This window comes from Toxorhynchites rutilus, chromosome 1 (assembly GCF_029784135.1).
Source record: "Toxorhynchites rutilus septentrionalis strain SRP chromosome 1, ASM2978413v1, whole genome shotgun sequence".
Taxonomy (NCBI): Eukaryota; Metazoa; Arthropoda; class Insecta; order Diptera; family Culicidae; genus Toxorhynchites; species Toxorhynchites rutilus.
In genome coordinates this window covers 191,892,656-191,912,590 of record NC_073744.1, presented here as the reverse complement: position 1 = coordinate 191,912,590, position 19,935 = coordinate 191,892,656, and the positions used below count along the sequence as shown (strand labels likewise).

The window sequence follows — 19,935 nt, the reverse complement described above, 5'->3', positions numbered from 1 at the left end:
TCACACCACATTTGTTGATTTTACCTTCAATCACTGACATATATGGCTTCAAAATAAAACGATTATCGTAGTGTAAAAAGTTAAGATATTATTAGAAGTTGTTTTAAGATATATATTTTTCTAAACATGTGAGTGGAAGAGAGTTAATTCTAGTTTTATTTATCATTTCTCTTTTATTATCACTGGAATACTCATCTATGTCCGTTTCACTTGTATCACAAAAATGTTCCACTTGCCAGTCTATTTCGACTCTAGTAAAAACATTGGAGAACTTTTTTTATGGAGACAATTGTCTGATTGATTCCCAAACAGTATATTGTAGTGTATTTACTACTCTGCTACTCTGCAAAAATTCGGGTAAGCCCTTTCTGCTTACCCTGGTGGTTTCACTTTTGATCAAAGTTCCAAACAGATTCCTCCGAATTCAAAACTCATCAGCCAAAATCTTTCTCCATAATGCTAAGCGGAACGCTAATCTCAGGAATTTCCCACGGCATTACGCGAAAGATTAAACGCAAATTGTTGAATCTTTGTGCAGTCGGTAACTTATTAAAAATCACACCCTGCGGTCAAATTACCGCCTCCCAAAACCAAAGTTTCTAAATTCTAATTCTGCTCTTTCTTCTCTCTCCCACCCACACAGGTCCTGCTGAAATTAGTCCAACGCATAGCTTTGCTCAGAAGCAGCAGCAGCAGGAGCGGCAGCAACACCAACGGTGACCCTCCCAGCAAAAAGAGCAAAAAATCCTCCAACAACAGCAGCAAGAACAAGAAGAACAAGAGCCAGAAGAAGCCCTCAAAGCGTGACATCGAAAGTGGCAGCAGCAGTGCGGCTGCAGCAAGCGGCGAGGATAAAAGTGACACTCACGGTCCCGAAGGACGTCTAACGCCGCCGCCATCGCCACGTGCTGTGGTCGAGGTGCTTAATACGACCGCCGTTGGTCCGGTCGAGGGCCAGAGTCCACCACTTTCGGTTCGCAAGTTATTACCACCGGTGGAGGCTGCTTCCGTGCCGAATAATAGTGGCAATTATCATGCTCAAATTGCTCCGCTGTTCGTGGATAGCGACGAATCCGGCGATTCCAGCAGTGCCAACAGCCGGACCAGTAGTGATAGAACTGAGATAGGACACCTTGTGGAGCCTCGACAACAACGACCCGTACCGGACAGTAGTAACGCAATTGAATGCACAAGCTTCAGTGAACTGATTTTGGACCGCCAGCAGCAACCGCGTTCCTCTCCGTCGACGCCGACGTCGTCCTTCGCCTTCGGAGGAAGTGATTGTAATCTAGAATTTTGTGAGCTTGAGCAGAGCTGCGACGAGATTTTGCTGCTTGAAGAGCAGATCTTCGAGTGCTGTGAACGTGACGCTGGTGACGATGACGATGATGATGATGGTAGTGATGTTGTGAGTCTGATTAAGCCTGCGGAGGAACAACAGGAAACGATAAATTCCCGGCTCAACAACATGGGAGCCAATGTGTCCCGCCATCACGAGAAAGGCCTTACCGGCCGACGGGCGCAATCAACGGGTAAGTCCTTCGAACAACACAAAGTGTATTGCAGAGCTGGAATAAACGAACATAATGTTTGATTGAGAGCAGAAATCGTAATCCAATGCTTCGTCAATAATTCCCACGGAAAATGATGATTGGAATTTTGGTTTTCTCTGAAAGCAACATCCACACGGGAGAACTCATTCATTTTTGATTCCAATCGGCTCCAGTGGTGTTCTCGGCAGCCACGTGCGATCATAGTTGCCTCCCCCCAAAAGGCTCCTTCTTTCGCACACCTCTCGGTATGCCATTAAAAATTCACAATCAAATATTACTCATCTTCTTGTTCTCTTTTAGTGGCACTACATCCCGCAGAGGAACTTCGCTATCTCGACCTCTGTCTTTCTATCGAAACTTCGCCGCCGTGAACCACTCGGCCACGGGAGAGCCCACACCCCGAAAACTTTACACCTCATAATTTCCGTCGAAAACGCACAAAGTAACAGCAGCTTTCCGGCGTTTAATTAAAGTTTACCCCCTCGCGCCCACACACGCACACCACTTCAGTTCATCATCCAGGGCGCGGGCGTCTCGGGCAATCGGAGGGTTACACCCACACGTAGTTTAAAACTTAGCTTGAGAATAAATTTAACGACGTCGGGACAGGTGAGCGAGCACGAGGCGAAGGTGTGTAATTAATCGCTGCTTATATCGTCGTCGTGACGGCGTCGGGGTCTTCCGCTGTCGTGTCTTGGGACGCGCCCCCGACCACCTCACGTCGTCTCGTGTTTTCGGAACGCGGCAGCATCCCTCCGGAGGCTAAATTTGAATTCATTTTCGCCGACTTCCCCAACTCCCAATTTTGCGACGTGAGAAATTTTACGAATTGAGGCGAGCGAAAACTGTTCCCGCAACCGGAAGCTTCCGCTGCTGCCACTGTTGCTGTGTTTTCGCTTATTGTTGGTTTCGAAAAAACGTGCGGAGTAAATATGACACCCCCGGGAGGGATGTAAATTACTGGCGTTAAATTGAAATTAAAGGATTAATGGCAACCGAATTCGAGAACGAATGGCAACCGTTTTCAGTGAAACATTTCTCATGGAATTCGCAGGTGTCATTCTGTGAATTGAAAATTGATAAATTACCAAATAGACAATATTGTAAAATATTGTTTAGCACTTTGAGTGCCACGTCAGTCATCTGACACCGAACTTTCCATTCAAGCCGACATGGCTTCGATCGATGACTGACAGTATAAAATATGATATGAAAGGCAGAACTTGCACATAAAAATAGTGGTCTCTCGCAAGTGTTACAAAAAGTCACGTTTAAAAATTTCCAACGAGTATATTTTAATTTGCCAGTATTGCGCTTCGTCGCTTTGCAACCGCGTGGCAAAATCCAAAAGTAAAAAATCCAAAAAAATTAAGTGTTTATTTGTAAAATTAGAAAATTTTCGTTATTTTTGGAAACAAAAAAAACTTGTAGAAATTTTCAAAAAACAATCTGATTCTACAAAAAAATGAAAATCCCTAAACTTCTAAAAACTAAAAATTAAAACAGTTAATATAAGTAATAAAATAAAAAAATTCAAATCCAAAAATTGAATTATTATTTACAAAATTAGAACATTTCCGTTGATTTTAGAAACAAAAAAAGGTATAGAAGTTCTAAAAAAAATCTAATTCGACAAAAAAATTAAAAAAATTCAGTGTATTAAATTTTTTTTTTGAAAGATTGAAAAAACTCACAAATCTTTCCAATTCTAAAAAGTAAAAAAACAACAACAAAAATCTAGTAAATTCTATAATATATTCAAAAATAAAAACATTCAGTTCATTTTTAGTGACTCTTTTTTTTCTAGAAAAAGTATTTGAATATTGAAAAAAAAACAGTCTAAGAAATCATTAATATCCAAAACATTTCAAAAATCATTGAAAAAAAAGAAAAAAAACTCGAAATTAATAAAAAGATAAATACCACAATAAGCCAAAATTAATAGAAAAAACTTTTAGAAATTTAGAAAAGAAAGAAAATAAAAGAAAACCAAAATCACAACTTATAAGAAATAAAAAGATATCAAAACACACACTAAATCAATTAAATTCTAAAAAAAATTAAACAAAATTTTAAGAAATTCGAAAAACGAAAACAATTCTGAAAGATACAGGGTGGGCCATTTAAAGTGGAAGGATTTGTTTTTGCAATAGCAAAGTAAAGAAGTGGAATTTTAAAATTTTTTTATTGAAATTCATTTATTTTGGTCCAAGGAGATTTGTTCTAACTACTTTTTGATTATGATATCTCGTAAATGACCGCCTCTGGCCTTGACCGCAAAATGTGCCCTTTTTTCGGCATTTTCCATCACTTTGCTCAATGTTTCGGCCGATATGGCAGCAATTTCTTGTCGGATATTGTTTTTCAGCGCAGCCAGGGTCCTTGGTTTACCAGTGTATACCTTGGATTTTAAATATCCCCATAAAAAAAAGCCAGGAGGCGTCAAATCAGGTGATCTCGGTGGCCAGTCATAATCGCCGTTTTTCGATATTAATCTTCCGGGGAACATTTCGCGCAATAATTTGGTCGTGGCAGCCGCTGTATGGCAAGTAGCGCCGTCCTGTTGGAACCAGTAATTGTCCAATTCATTTTCACGAATAAATGTCATAAAAAAATCGGTTATCATTGTCCGATAACGCTCCCCATTCACGGTTACCGTTGCTCCATTTTCGTTTTCAAAGAAGTACGGGCCGATGACTTTATCGGCATAAATGCCACACCACACAGTAACTTTTTGGTCGTAAAGAGGTTGCGTTTCGTTGAATTGAGGGTTTTCAGTAGCAAAAAACCGACAATTTTGTTTATTCCCTCCTCCATTCAAGTTGGAATGCGCCTCATCAGACATTATGATTTTTTGCCAAAAATCACAATTGAGAAGTTATTTTGAATGTACAGCTGAACAATTTCAGCGCGTTGTTTAGGTGTGTATTGTTCCATAGTTAAAATTGTACTGAAATGACGCTTCCAACGCGGTATGACATTTGTTAATTTGACATCTCTGTCAATAGTTATGGGGTTGCCAGATGCTTCCACTTTAAATGGCCCACCCTGTATGTAGAACTATTCAGAAATAATAAAATACTTTTTCTTCTAATTCAGGCATTTTAACATTCTCATTCTAAATCATTCCAAAAATCAAGATAAATTGAAATTGAGAAAAAAAGGAAGCTCAAGAGAAATAATGTGAATAGTTATAAAGGTAGAAAAAATCTAAAAATACTACTAAAAAGGCGAAGAAAATAGAAATAGAAACACTAAAACATATTAAGATTTTCTTAATAACTGTAAAGCATTTCAAAGAGTAAAAAATAAATAAAAATGAAAAAAATATTTAAAAAACAATACAAAATGTTATACAAAGAAAAAGTTCCAGGAATAAAAAATAAATAAAAAGTAATACACAAAATCAATAAGTAATACACAAAATAGCGAGTCAGAGCGCTATATCTCTCCCGGGGAAGGCCTCCCGGGTCATGGAGGCCTTGCCAACCCGCTGTCTCCCGGGCAAAGGAGATACACCCAATAAAATGGAGCTACGATCACGAAGAATAATTAGAATGCGATCACCCGAGGAGGGTCCCCGAACTGGAGCTGGTCCTGGAACGGGCGTAAGAGCGAGCGGCCAGCGGCTGGAGGGCGATGTGCAAGAGCGGGCCACCAGCCGGGTTCAACCCGAAGAGCTACCGCCACACGGAAACAGCAGCCATCGACATCACCAACGAAACGCTGCGCCTACGATGCGTGTTGCGACTGTCAGACGACAGTCGTCCACACTTGTGGGTACTACTAGGCGACGGATCATGTGGACACACGAAATGAACGAATTCGTGATCCGCGCCTATTACATCTGCACTGCTTTGGAGACGGACATGAGCGGTCGCCCTCGAATACTCGCAATGTTCGAGGAAGCGTATCCAGAGTTCGTCGGGAGGCTTGACCAAAACGCGATGAACGCGAGGCGTAGAGCGATTGTACGCAACAATATGCTCTCCCAAACGCAAGTCGACGAGATCAAGCAGCAGGTGCAGAGAGAACTAAGCTCCAGAACAAGCAGAGCAAGCGATGTGTCGAGACGAAGTTCAGTACGGCTGAGCAATTCATTCGCGAGTGGGGCACGCGAATCAGCACCAGTGGAGGCCACAGTACAACAACCCCCTGAGCCGGAAGATCCACAGCCAGATCAACAACTACTACGCGATCTGGTCTTCCATTACGATGAGGCGATCTCACAGTTCCGCGACACGGACCCATTGTCGCGCCCCAGGATCCCGAAGTTGCAGCATTCCCGCAGGCTGACAAGTGCAGTAAAGCTCATGAACGAGCACGTTCTTCCGCTGCACTTGGTTGATGCTGAGAACATGGAGGAGCTGCAACTGAAAGTTTACTGCGCTGCTGTGGCGACCGCCAAAAGTTTAGGATACCGTATTAGGCCAAGAGGCGGACTGCTCCAACATCTCCGTGAAAGGCGTGAGCCTCCATGGCGAAGGAGATTGGAGCAACGGATCCTAAACAAGCGCGCCGCAATTGGAAGACTGATGGCGTACAAAAGAGGCAGCAGATCGGCGAAATTATGTCGCCAAGTTGCTGTGATCGTGCGGCCTACTGAACTTCGCCAGCTGGGAGCTCACCAGCTGACGGAAAAACTCGACACACTGGTACAGCAATTGAGCGTCCTAACTAAACGGCTGAAACGTTACTCTGACTCTGCAAAGCGCCAGGAACAAAATCGGATGTTCAGAGATAACGAAAAAGCGTTCTACGACCACATTAGCGACGAGAAGCCCGACTACCGCGAAGGTTTGCCAGATATTAGCGATGTGACGAACTTCTGGGCTGGTATTTGGGAGACCCCAGTAGAACATCGTGACGGGCAAATGTGGTTAAGACGGGAGGAGGAGAGTTGTGGTGAAATTGGAGAGATGCCAGCTATCATCGTCGGAGAGAACGATGTCCGCGAAGCCTCGCGGTACCTGAGGAACTGGGCAGCACCGGGCCCCGATTGTGTCCAGAACTTTTGGCAAAAGAAGCTGACCGTCGCACATCCAAAGATAGCTGAGTGCTTCAACAAGGTGCTACGTGACCCACACAACCTTCCTGAATTCGCCACCCGTGGCGTCACATTCCTCCTCCCGAAAGACAGCAACACATTGAACCCATCAAAGTACAGACCGATAACGTGCCTATCGAGTCTGTACAAAATACTGAGCAGCATAATTACCGCCAAAGTTTCTGCTCACTGCGAACAGCATCACATCATCGCAGAAGAGCAGAAAGGATGCAGGAAAAATACGCATGGCTGCAAAGACCAGGCCATCATCGACGCAGCCATAGTCGGCCAGGCGGTATAGAACCAGCGGAACCTAAGCATGGCCTATATCGATTACAGGAAGGCTTATGACTCCATACCTCACTCGTTTCTCGTCCGGGTATTGGAGCTCTACAAAATTGATCCCGTCGTCGTTAGGTTCCTGCAGCATGCGATGAGGCAGTGGAGTACGTCTCTGCACCTCAATGATGGGGAAAATGTGTTGCAGTCTAGAACGCTGCAGATAAAGAGGGGGATATTCCAAGGCGACTCTTTCAGCCCGCTTTGGTTTTGTCTGGCACTGAACCCCCTCAGTAGGACGCTCAATAGAAACGGTCATGGCTATAAAATAAGGTATGGCGACGGCGCCCACGAAGAAGTGACCCATACCTTTTACATGGACGATCTCAAGGTCTACGCTGATTCACGTCAGCGTCTAGGTGTAGCTATCCGGGTTGTCGAAGAAATAAACAGGGACATCTGTATCGAGTTCGGCCTCGACAAGTGTCGCTGTGTCCACCTGCTGAAAGGACAACTTACCGAATCCGGAGGCTACGAGGTCTATGACGGCGAGTTTATAAGAGACATGGTTCGTGGCGAATCCTATAAATATCTTGGATTCCGACAGCTCACCGGGATTCGCCACTCCGACATCAAGACGGAGCTGCGAGACAAGTTCTTGAGTCGAGTGAACTGTGTCCTGAGGACTTTCCTCAACGCGGGGAACAAGGTACGCGCGATCAACACATTCGCGGTTCCCCTGCTGACCTTCAGTTTTGGTGTAGTCAAATGGAGCAAAACTGACCTAGAGGACCTTGAGAGGAGGATGAGGAAAGCATTCAAAGAGGCCGGAATGCACCATCCTCAATCGGCACTGGAGAGAGTTTCACTGCCACGCAACGAAGGGGGACTTGGAATAGTCGACATATCTGCACTGTGTGTTGCCCAGGTACGACAACTGCGCGAGTACTTCGCAGAACGCGCCAACCAAAACGCGCTATACCGGGCTGTCTGCGCCGCTGACAGAGGATACAGCGCTCTGCACTTGGCGCAAGCGGAGTACTAACTCAACTGATTGCAGCTTGAAAGCAGAAGGCAGTGCATGGTGCCCACCCCCATCAACTGGACCGGCCACACGTCGACAAGGCCGCATCTAATCTGCTAACGCGTGGTGAACTCTCTTCAGTAGTAGAAGCCGACATGATAGCCATCCAGGACAGGATAATGCCGACGAGAAACTGCAGGCGGTACGTCTGGCATCAAGACGTTGATGACATTTGCCGGATGTGCCATCAACCAGGTGAAAACATAGAGCACATTATGGGAGGCTGTCCCGTTTTGGCCAACGCAGCCTACACCGAGCGCCACAACAACGTGGCCCGTATTGTTCATCGACAACTGGCGCTCCAATGTGCTCTACTGGAAGACAACGTACCAAACTACCGGTACCTGCCTGCACCTGTCCTGGAAAATGACCGTTTCAAGCTGTACTGGGATCGCACTGTTCTGACCGACCTCTCGATCCACCACAACCGCTCAGATATAATGGTTTACGACAAGAGCGACCGCAAAGTCACCATCATCGATGTCGCTATTCCACTGAACCAGAATCTGGAGGAGACCCACGGTCGCAAAATCTGCAAGTACCGACCATCAAGGAACTGTGGGGGCTAAGGGAGGTCCCAAGAATTGTTCCAGTCGTTCTCTCTGGAACTGGAATTATCCCGAAGACACTTCTGGAAGCGCTAAAGGTGTTGAACATCGAGAAGGAATTGGCCGGCATCCAAAAGTCGGTCATCCTTAGCACCTGCGCGATTGTCCGACAATTCCTCGGTCAGGACTAAAACAGCACGAGCATGCAGATACGTGCATTCCGCAGAGCCTAGTCCCCCTTTGGCATTCAGAAGCCCGGGGGCAGGTGAAAATTCTGGCTAGGTTCGCCTAGTTAAGAAGTGAGATAAGTCTGCCAAAAAAAAAAATTAAAAAAGAAAAAAAAAGAATTTTTACTGAAGTTTTTTTTTTGAAATTGTTTTTTTTTAATTTACAAATTTTTTTAATATAAAATTAAGCAAAATAAAAATTATTGAAAAATAAGTTGATATCCTGAAAATTATTGCAGAAATTTGAAGTAAATTTGATGAATTAAAAAAGATCACAATATTTTTTCTTCCAGAATATTTTGAATTTAATAAATTGATCTATTGAAATCTATGAAAAATTTTCTTCATAAAATCTAATAAGTTTCAAAAAACTGAAACTGGAATTTGATTGAATTAAAAAAAAACAAATCAAAAGCAATTGAAATGTTTATTTTAATTTCGCATATTGGAAAAAATATAACAGAAATACTAAAAAATGAAATACATGAAAAAATAAAACATCCACTAAAAATGTCAGTAAATTTTTAAAATTAAAAATAATAAAAAAAAACAGAGAATTTATAAAAAATCCTAAGCGAATTCTTTCAAAATTATACAAAAGTCTCAAATAGTTCTATAAAATTTCAATATTTTAAAAATAAAAATAATCAGAAAAATATTCCCGAAAATTCCAAAAATTCAAAAATCGTTAAAAGATTCAAAAAAGTATCGAAAAATAATAAATTTTAAATATTCTCAAAAAAAAAACTAAAAAATATTAGAACAAAAATTTTCAGAAATTCTTAAAATTAAAAATATTTCAAATTTAGAGAAAAAGTTAGAGTTTAAAAATCCAAAAAAATTAGAAATAGACAAAATATGGATATTTTTTTTTTAATTCAGTACAACTTTCAAAAATAAATTTGAATGAGATACAAAAATTATTTAGAACCTATATTTTCAAATTAAATTGAATTTTTGAAAATGAAAACAAATGTGAAAATAAAAAAAAATGTAAATATGTAGAAAAAATGAGAAGCATTCGGTGCTCTAAAATGTACTTTTAAAAAAGGAAAAAAAATCAGATATTCTGATTTTTTTTTGAAAGCCAACTTCTAGTAAATTCTAAAAAAAAACATAGAAATAACCAAATGTATAAAAAAGCGAGAATGTAAAAAAAATCACGAAAAACTACAAGTAACAAAATAAAAAACCCAAACAAATTAAATAAATTTCTAAAAGAAAGAAAAAATTCCAGAAAACATTCAAGAAATAAAATAAACTAACAAAATTTAAAAAAATAGACAAAGTTTCAGAAAAATTCGTGAAAATAAAGTTCAAATGTTTTCTAATCAACAAAAATGTCAAAAAAAAACACGTCGAAGAATAAAAAAATACATCTCATAAATTCTATACAGTTTTTTTTAATTAAGACAAAATTATAAAAAAATTCTAAAAATTCAAAAACATTTAAACATTTCATTTAGTTTCATCGATTCAAATATAAAAAGAAGCATTGAAAGATCAAAGAAATTCTCCAAAATATATTTTTTAAATAAATAAATATTAAAAATGTATTAAAACTGGAAAACTTCAAAGAAAACTAAAAAACACAAAAAATATATAATTCAAAAGTTTAAAATATATATATATATATATATATATATATATATATATATATATATATATATATATATATATATATATATATTTGTAGAAAAAAAGTAAAAAAAAATAGAAAAACAATCTGAAAAGGTTTGTAGAAAACATTAAATTAATTAAATCAATTAATGATAAAAATAAAAAACAATATTCCTGAAAATACTATGAAAATAAAGAAAATAAAAAGTCAATAATAATCAGGAAAAATCCATTTCAAATTGGTTCTTTAAAAAAAATAAAAAAAAAATTGCTAAAAATTACATAAAGTTGAAAATTCAAGGGTTCCTTATAGTGATACTATTTTCATATCAAAAAAAAAACCTTTAAATTAGGAAAATAATGATAAAATTTATAATAATTATTTTATAATAAGTATTTTTGGAACATTCAAAAATACAAAACGTTTGAATCAAATTGCGATAATCAAACTATTTTATTTTTTGAAACTCAAAAGCATTCAATATATCCCCAAAAATATAAAAAAATCAAAGGTTTAAAAAATCTAACGAAAATAAAATAGCCTAGAAAATTAAACAAAAATACTATGAAATCAGAATCATTACAAAAAATTAAATCGATTTCGAAATCTCAGATCGTTTTAAAAGAAATGGTGAAAAAATCTAAAAAAATTGAACAATCCAAAAACGGACGAAAAATTGGACTATTCTAAAACAATGTTGAATATCTTATTTTCGCGAAAATCGTGTTATTTTATGAACCGAGAACCTAGAACCTAGAAAAAAATTATGTTTTCTGACCATCCTAGGAAAGGAAAAATAAACCTTAAAATGTTGGTGTAGAAAATATAAATAATAAAAATGATAATTTAAAATTATTTACAAAATTTAAAAATGAGGTAATTTAAAAAAAAATGGTTGAAAGAGGAGTCGTTTTGAAAAAATTGGAAATTCAAATTGAATTCATATGTTAGGCTGTATATGTTTTTTTCAATGGCATAATCTATTTTATGTCCTCAAAATGCTTTCGGGCATTTCGAACAGATTTTCTAATTCTCCGAAACAATCCTCGAGCGTAGTAACGTTGGCGACAGTTTAGCTTCCCAAGTTTTCCTTCCGTTTTTCCCTGATCCCAATTCGGACACCAAAACTGTCGACAAATTAAAATAAACACCCAATCTTTTTCCACTTTATTGACCGGAATCTCCATCCCGCAAATGTTCCGCCACATAATAACGGGAGGCACGAAAAAAAAGATTAAGTTAGGGAGTAATTTAAGATTTTCCCAAACACCATCGACGATACTTTGATCCCGGGGATTACTTTGTCCCGATTGTCGACCTTTTTTTGGGGCGTGGGAGGAGCCGAGTGTGTATCTTATTTTGCCTACTCATGTTTCACGCCACCTGCCGCCCAAAACCGGTGTCCACAGCGCTTCCGCAGAACTGCCGCCGGAGAGAAAATGAAATTGCCCAAAATTCGTCCTTCCTCCCCGCACGCCCAGCAATATCGGCCTATCGGCACAATATCGGTGCAGAATAACAAAAGGGAAAGTGACTTCCCAAACCCTAACCTTTTTATACTCTGGTTCTCTCTCCCCATCGATATTACAAATTCATTTATTCGTATTTATCTTCCGGACGCCTTCGGCGTCGAAGGATGGAAGTGAGACTGAGACAGAGTGCGTGAGTGAATCAATTGTGGAAATTCGTTTCTTTTCTTCTCGAGATAGATTAAATAAATACTGATTTCGGGCACTGATTGGCACCGATTGGGGTGTGGAGGGGAAAGGAGGGTGGTGGGTGAAATGAAGAATTGAAAATAAAATGGACGGCTCTCGTTTTGTTCTTGATTCGCTTGGCTCCCCCCTCCTCGCCGCATCTTCTAGTCGTCACGCATTCGTAAGTAGTTCGATGGGAATTTTTCCGCTTGGCTTCCGGCCGCGTCTAATCCGGACGAAGATTTGTGTATGCAAAGTGATTTCATTGGGAGTTCGATTTATCGCCACCCGAGCCATTATCGCCCCATGGGCCTGAGGCCGCTGACTTACAGTGTTCGGAGTTCAAGGCGGGGATGAGGGCGAAATTATTTGCAATTGACAGCGGAAGTGAAACGGCAGAAGGAATTTCAATTTGCTGTTTGTCAAGATTGACAGCTTCACGTTAAATTAAGATTTTTCCAATTCTCAATCTTCTGATACTTCACTCCGAAGAACGGACGGAAGAGAAGGCAGCAACGGCCCCGAGCACTTCGTAATGGGCCCAGGATTAGTTTCAGCCCGAAAACTTTGAAACACATCATGATTCAGCAGCCTTCTGTTTCGGAAAGACTTTAGCCGAACACAAAGGGATAATAATTTGCCTTCTGACCCGCATAAATATCCTCTTCCAGCAGTGTGGCCACAAAGCTATTTCGAGCGCTTTCAGCAGGTATAAGAGCAGCCTCTTAGTCAGCCTCTGAGAGTACTCTGAACACCTCTCAGATAAAGCCCACACTTTCAATTAACCGTTTCATGTTAATCTTAATAACAGCCTAACCTTCTCCCTTCTCTCTTGAGACTCCTCCTCAGCCTCCCTCCTGGGGGTAAAATACTTGTGGTAAAGATGAAGCACTTTCAGGCCCACACTCCCACTCATATACCTCTCAAGTGCAACCTTCGGGGAGTCTATTGCTTGGAGAGTTTCTACGAAAATCCCTTTTTTTTTCTTCGGTTTTTCGCAAACTTCCAATGTCAGATCTCTGGTGAAGATAGGTGTGCTACAGCGAAACCTGCTGTAATTTTTCAATTATCGAGAGGCATGACCCGGCAGAAAGTTTTGTTATTTCTTTGTTTCCATCGTGACTTTGAGATTTGGTGGAGACGGATGATGGTTTATTGCTTTGGAAGCAGAAAAAAACATCCACGTGTTCTCCACTTAATGTGTTTCGCTTCAAAGTATCGTGCGAATGTTTGTGGCTGTGTGGGTGAAACTGTGGCACCCACATGAATTTATTTGCTCAAGTATAACAGCTGACGACAGCTCAAAGAAACCATACAAAGTCGGAGCTCAGTCAACCCCGTTCGGACAACGATTCTCGGTGTGACAAGCAACGAAAAAGGGTTTCTGCATCCGCTCAACCCCCCTATCCGCAACCCATCCCCCCGGCAGGGAAGGCAGATTATGACGGTACACTGTTTATAGTCATAAATTGCCATGCTTGTTAAGCGTTGGTTTTAATTAAATTAAGTCTCCTTGGCACTATTCACGTTTCACAACCAAACAAAATGGGAATGCAGAAAAGAATGTAACAACTGGAGCGGGTCAGGGAGGATGGCGGCGGTGGCGAATGGTGTGAATGACAACCTTTTTATTGTGCGGCGGAATGTTCCGTAGCACTTGCTCACAACTCACCACAAACAAGTTGCTCGGAACTTTTTTTTTCGAACAACAGCAGGGTGGCTTTCGCAGTCGGTCTAGGCGATCCTCCCTCTCTCTGTCTGTTCTGGGAAGATGCCTCATCGCTGACTCCGACGGGAGGAACATCCTTTCTCACCTAAAATGCTTGAGTTTTAGGTGTGTGTGGAATTATTCTACAGAATTTGGGTCTCTTTCGGTTTTATGAAATGGTTGCTATTTAGAGGGGTTCAGTGTACACGCACGTTAGCAATTTGTGAGCATATCAATCACGTGTGTTTGTGTTTAGTTAAGTTTTCATATTTAAGTTGTCGGTCTGACAAGGAAAACATCACCTAATTGCGAAAGAAAAATATTGAGAGTTAATTTCAATTGAATCGTTTGTTTGCTGCTTCGGATATTATTTTGGATGGAAACGAAATTTTATGGTTCCAATTTCAATAGAAATTCTAACTGGCTCGCGAAATCTTGTCGCTTGAGACGAATTGGAAACCAAAGTTGATCGTAAATAGTCCACCGCAAATATGAGAAACCCTCGTTTCCTCACATCGATGTCAATAATTGTACGCAGAAAATCATTACTGCTGAGTGTTGAATGGAACTGGGGTTTGCCGTAGCAAAGGCACTATTTATAGCCTCGGGTGCACGATGCCGATTCTTTCTTGGCTTGAGTATAATGACACACGATGTTGAATTGCCTCTAACATTGAAAAAAGCCGATTTAAAGGAAAAACAAATGTCACTCTATCTTCGGAGATCGCAAGCTCGGCAATTTGGAAAACTGTTGACTGCTCGTTAACACATTAAGCCCAGCGTCGGTCTCTAGGGGCATCATTCTTCATTCTTCATTCTTCATTCTTCATTCTTCATTCTTCATTCTTCATTCTTCATTCTTCATTCTTCATTCTTCATTCTTCATTCTTCATTCTTCACTCTTCACTCTTCATTCTTCATTCTTCATTCTTCATTCTTCATTCTTCATTCTTCATTCTTCATTCTTCATTCTTCATTCTTCATTCTTCATTCTTCATTCTTCATTCTTCATTCTTCATTCTTCATTCTTCATTCTTCATTCTTCATTCTTCATTCTTCATTCTTCATTCTTCATTCTTCATTCTTCATTCTTCATTCTTCATTCTTCATTCTTCATTCTTCATTCTTCATTCTTCATTCTTCATTCTTCATTCTTCATTCTTCATTCTTCATTCTTCATTCTTCATTCTTCATTCTTCATTCTTCATTCTTCATTCTTCATTCTTCATTCTTCATTCTTCATTCTTCATTCTTCATTCTTCATTCTTCATTCTTCATTCTTCATTCTTCATTCTTCATTCTTCATTCTTCATTCTTCATTCTTCATTCTTCATTCTTCATTCTTCATTCTTCATTCTTCATTCTTCATTCTTCATTCTTCATTCTTCATTCTTCATTCTTCATTCTTCATTCTTCATTCTTCATTCTTCATTCTTCATTCTTCATTCTTCATTCTTCATTCTTCATTCTTCATTCTTCATTCTTCATTCTTCATTCTTCATTCTTCATTCTTCATTCTTCATTCTTCATTCTTCATTCTTCATTCTTCATTCTTCATTCTTCATTCTTCATTCTTCATTCTTCATTCTTCATTCTTCATTCTTCATTCTTCATTCTTCATTCTTCATTCTTCATTCTTCATTCTTCATTCTTCATTCTTCATTCTTCATTCTTCATTCTTCATTCTTCATTCTTCATTCTTCATTCTTCATTCTTCATTCTTCATTCTTCATTCTTCATTCTTCATTCTTCATTCTTCATTCTTCATTCTTCATTCTTCATTCTTCATTCTTCATTCTTCATTCTTCATTCTTCATTCTTCATTCTTCATTCTTCATTCTTCATTCTTCATTCTTCATTCTTCATTCTTCATTCTTCATTCTTCATTCTTCATTCTTCATTCTTCATTCTTCATTCTTCATTCTTCATTCTTCATTCTTCATTCTTCATTCTTCATTCTTCATTCTTCATTCTTCATTCTTCATTCTTCATTCTTCATTCTTCATTCTTCATTCTTCATTCTTCATTCTTCATTCTTCATTCTTCATTCTTCATTCTTCATTCTTCATTCTTCATTCTTCATTCTTCATTCTTCATTCTTCATTCTTCATTCTTCATTCTTCATTCTTCATTCTTCATTCTTCATTCTTCATTCTTCATTCTTCATTCTTCATTCTTCATTCTTCATTCTTCATTCTTCATTCTTCATTCTTCATTCTTCATTCTTCATTCTTCATTCTTCATTCTTCATTCTTCATTCTTCATTCTTCATTCTTCATTCTTCATTCTTCATTCTTCATTCTTCATTCTTCATTCTTCATTCTTCATTCTTCATTCTTCATTCTTCATTCTTCATTCTTCATTCTTCATTCTTCATTCTTCATTCTTCATTCTTCATTCTTCATTCTTCATTCTTCATTCTTCATTCTTCATTCTTCATTCTTCATTCTTCATTCTTCATTCTTCATTCTTCATTCTTCATTCTTCATTCTTCATTCTTCATTCTTCATTCTTCATTCTTCATTCTTCATTCTTCATTCTTCATTCTTCATTCTTCATTCTTCATTCTTCATTCTTCATTCTTCATTCTTCATTCTTCATTCTTCATTCTTCATTCTTCATTCTTCATTCTTCATTCTTCATTCTTCATTCTTCATTCTTCATTCTTCATTCTTCATTCTTCATTCTTCATTCTTCATTCTTCATTCTTCATTCTTCATTCTTCATTCTTCATTCTTCATTCTAAGATAATTGAAACAACGTTTTTCTACATATTAATGTAAGATCACTTGTTGTAAGTTATGTTTTTATAATTTTTCTGGATTTTAAGAAAATTAGAATACAAACATAGTATTCTAATTTTCTTAAAATTTTCCATTCACTTCTATTTTTCCAATTTTATAGCATTTTTAATTTTAATATTTGTTATTTTTTTACCTCACAATTTAAGTTTTTCATATAAAGTTTAATAATTTTTCAATTTAAAAAGAAATTAAATGTTGTGATTTATCAATTTTATTTCTCTCATTTTTGAAGCGTTTCGAATTTTCAAAATTTTTACGACTTTAAAGTTTTTTAAATTTTTGTAATAACTTGCAATTTTTGCTCTATGCTTTTTTCCGTTTAGGTTTTGTCCTTTGTTCTTTACTCTTTGTCCATTGCCCATTGTTTGAAACCATACAGAAAAATTAAAAAATACAAGAAATTAGAAATGAGAAATTTCAATTTTTCATTTTTTTTTGATTTCTGAAATTATTGCGTTTTTTATTTTTCTAATTATTCTATGTTTGCTGCTTCGGATATTATTTTGGATGGAAACGAAATGTTATGGTTACAATTTCAATAGAAATTCTAACTGGCTCGCGAAATATTGTCGCTTGAGACGAATTGGAAACCAAAGTTGATCATAAATAGTCCACCGCAAATATGAGAAACCCTCGTTTCCTCACATCGATGTCAATAATTGTACGCAGAAAATCATTACTGCTGAGTGTTGAATGGAACTGGGGTTTGCCGTAGCAAAGGCACTATTTATAGCCTCGGGTGCACGATGCCGATTCTTTCTTGGCTTGAGTATAATGACACACGATGTTGAATTGCCTCTAACATTGAAAAAAGCCGATTTAAAGGAAAAACAAATGTCACTCTATCTTCGGAGATCGCAAGCTCGGCAATTTGGAAAACTGTTGACTGCTCGTTAACACATTAAGCCCAGCGTCGGTCTCTAGGGGCATCATTCTTCATTCTTCATTCTTCATTCTTCATTCTTCATTCTTCATTCTTCATTCTTCATTCTTCATTCTTCATTCTTCATTCTTCATTCTTCATTCTAAGATAATTGAAACAACGTTTTTCTACATATTAATGTAAGATCACTTGTTGTAAGTTATGTTTTTATAATTTTTCTGGATTATGTTTGTATTCTAATTTTCTTAAAATTTTCCATTCACTTCTATTTTTCCAATTTTATAGCATTTTTAATTTTAATATTTGTTATTTTTTTACCTCACAATTTAAGTTTTTCATATAAAGTTTAATAATTTTTCAATTTAAAAAGAAATTAAATGTTGTGATTTATCAATTTTATTTCTCTCATTTTTGAAGCGTTCCGAATTTTCAAAATTTTTACGACTTTAAAGTTTTTTAAATTTTTGTAATAACTTGCAATTTTTGCTCTATGCTTTTTTCCGTTTAGGTTTTGTCCTTTGTTCTTTACTCTTTGTCCATTGCCCATTGTTTGAAACCATACAGAAAAATTAAAAAATACAAGAAATTAGAAATGAGAAATTTCAATTTTTCATTTTTTTTTGATTTCTGAAATTATTGCGTTTTTTATTTTTCTAATTATTCTAATGTTTGTTATTTATCCAATTTGTCTCATTTACGTTTGCTTTTTTTTTCTTATTTAGTATTTTGAACTTTTCTATTTTCTACTTTTTCTAGCTTATGAGAGTTCTGTATTTCAAATTTTTGTAGTATTGTTTTCAAATTTGTTTTTTTTTCTTTTTCTTGACTTTTTTGTATATATTTTTTATAATTCTTCAAATTTGCTCTTTTTATCTAAACTTTGTAATTTATTTTTTTATTAAATTTTTTTCTAATTTTTGTTACAACTCTTTGTTTTTTTCCTTCTATTCTTTGCTCATTGCTCATTTCTCAATCTACACAAGAAATGTAAGAATAATAAAACTTAGAAGTGTTGTAAGAGCATTTGGAAAATATCAATAGTCACAGTATCAGTCCTTCACCAGTCCTTCAACTTAAAAAGATATAATAATGACAGGTAAACAAACAGAATAGGTATAAAGTGTTGTACGTACTCTCACAAACAATTTTCAACATGTTGCACTATTATGTACATCAACTGTTTTCGTTAATATTATTCGCCTTGAAAAGAGCCGGTTGTTTGGTGTTTGCTATGCGAATTGCATTTCTTCCCTACGAGAAGAGCTCCAGATAAGGCTTGAACATTCTCAAAGAAAAAACTTTGAGATTGAGAAAATAAAAAAAACAGCAACTGCACATGAAATTTATAAACAACTAGCTAACCCGGCAAACTTCGTCCCGCCCATTTACTTGATTAATTCTCGAGTAATGCAGAAATTTGTGTTTTATTTGTATGGCAACCACCCCTAAGAGAGGGGGGAGCGGTATCTAACCACCATACAAACATTCATTGCACCCTAAAGTTTCCATATGCCTAATTTGGTTTCATTTGCTTGATTAATTCTCGGGTAATGCAAAAATTTGTGTTTCATTTGTACGGCAGCCCCCTCTAAGAGAGGGGGAAGGAGTATCTTAACACCATAGAAACATTTATTGCATCCTAAAACCTCCACATGCCAAATTTGGTTTCATTTGCTTGATTAATTCTCGAGTAATGCAGAAATTTGTGTTTCATTTGTATGGCAGCCCCCCCCTTTGAGTGGGGGAAGGACTGTCTAACCATCATAGAAACATTTATTGCATCCTAAAACCTCCACATGCCAAATTTGGTTTCATTTGCTTGATTAATTCTCGAGTAATGCAGAAATTTGTGTTTCATTTGTATGACAGCCCCCCCCCCCTTTGAGTGGGGGAAGGACTGTCTAACCATCATAGAAACATTTATTGCACCCTAAAACTTTCACATGCCAACTTTGGTTTCGTTTGCTTGGTTAGTTTCCGAGTAATGCAGAAATTTGTATTTCATTTGTATGGCAGCCCCCCCTTAGAGAGGGGGGAAGGAGTATCTTAACACCATAGAAACATTTATTGCATCCTAAAACCTCCACATGCCAAATTTGGTTTAATTTGCTTGATTAATTCTCGGGTAATGCAAAAATTTGTGTTTCATTTGCACGGCAGCCCCCTCTAAGAGAGGGGGAAGGAGTATCTTAACACCATAGAAACATTTATTGCATCCTAAAACCTCCACATGCCAAATTTGGTTTCATTTGCTTGATTAATTCTCGAGTAATGCAGAAATTTGTGTTTCATTTGTATGACAGCCCCCCCTTTGAGTGGGGAAAGGACTGTCTAACCATCATAGAAACATTTATTGCACCCTAAAATTTTCACATGCCAACTTTGGTTTCGTTTGCTTGGTTAGTTTCCGAGTAATGCAGAAATTTGTGTTTCATTTGTATGGCAGCCCCCCTTAGAGAGGGGGGAGGGGTCTCAAAATATCAC

The 19,935-nt window shown here is 37.7% G+C and overlaps 1 protein-coding gene across 7 annotated transcripts in view; it reads left to right on the top strand.

The window, feature by feature from the left end:
• LOC129762697 (uncharacterized) overlaps positions 1-19,935 on the top strand; it is a 458,495-nt gene that overhangs the window by 374,661 nt on the left and 63,899 nt on the right. For all 7 annotated transcript variants that reach the window (XM_055761194.1, XM_055761195.1, XM_055761196.1 and 4 more), the window contains one exon: positions 644-1,532. In XM_055761194.1, coding sequence (XP_055617169.1) covers positions 644-1,532 — 889 coding nt within the window. The remainder of the gene's footprint in view (positions 1-643; positions 1,533-19,935) is intronic.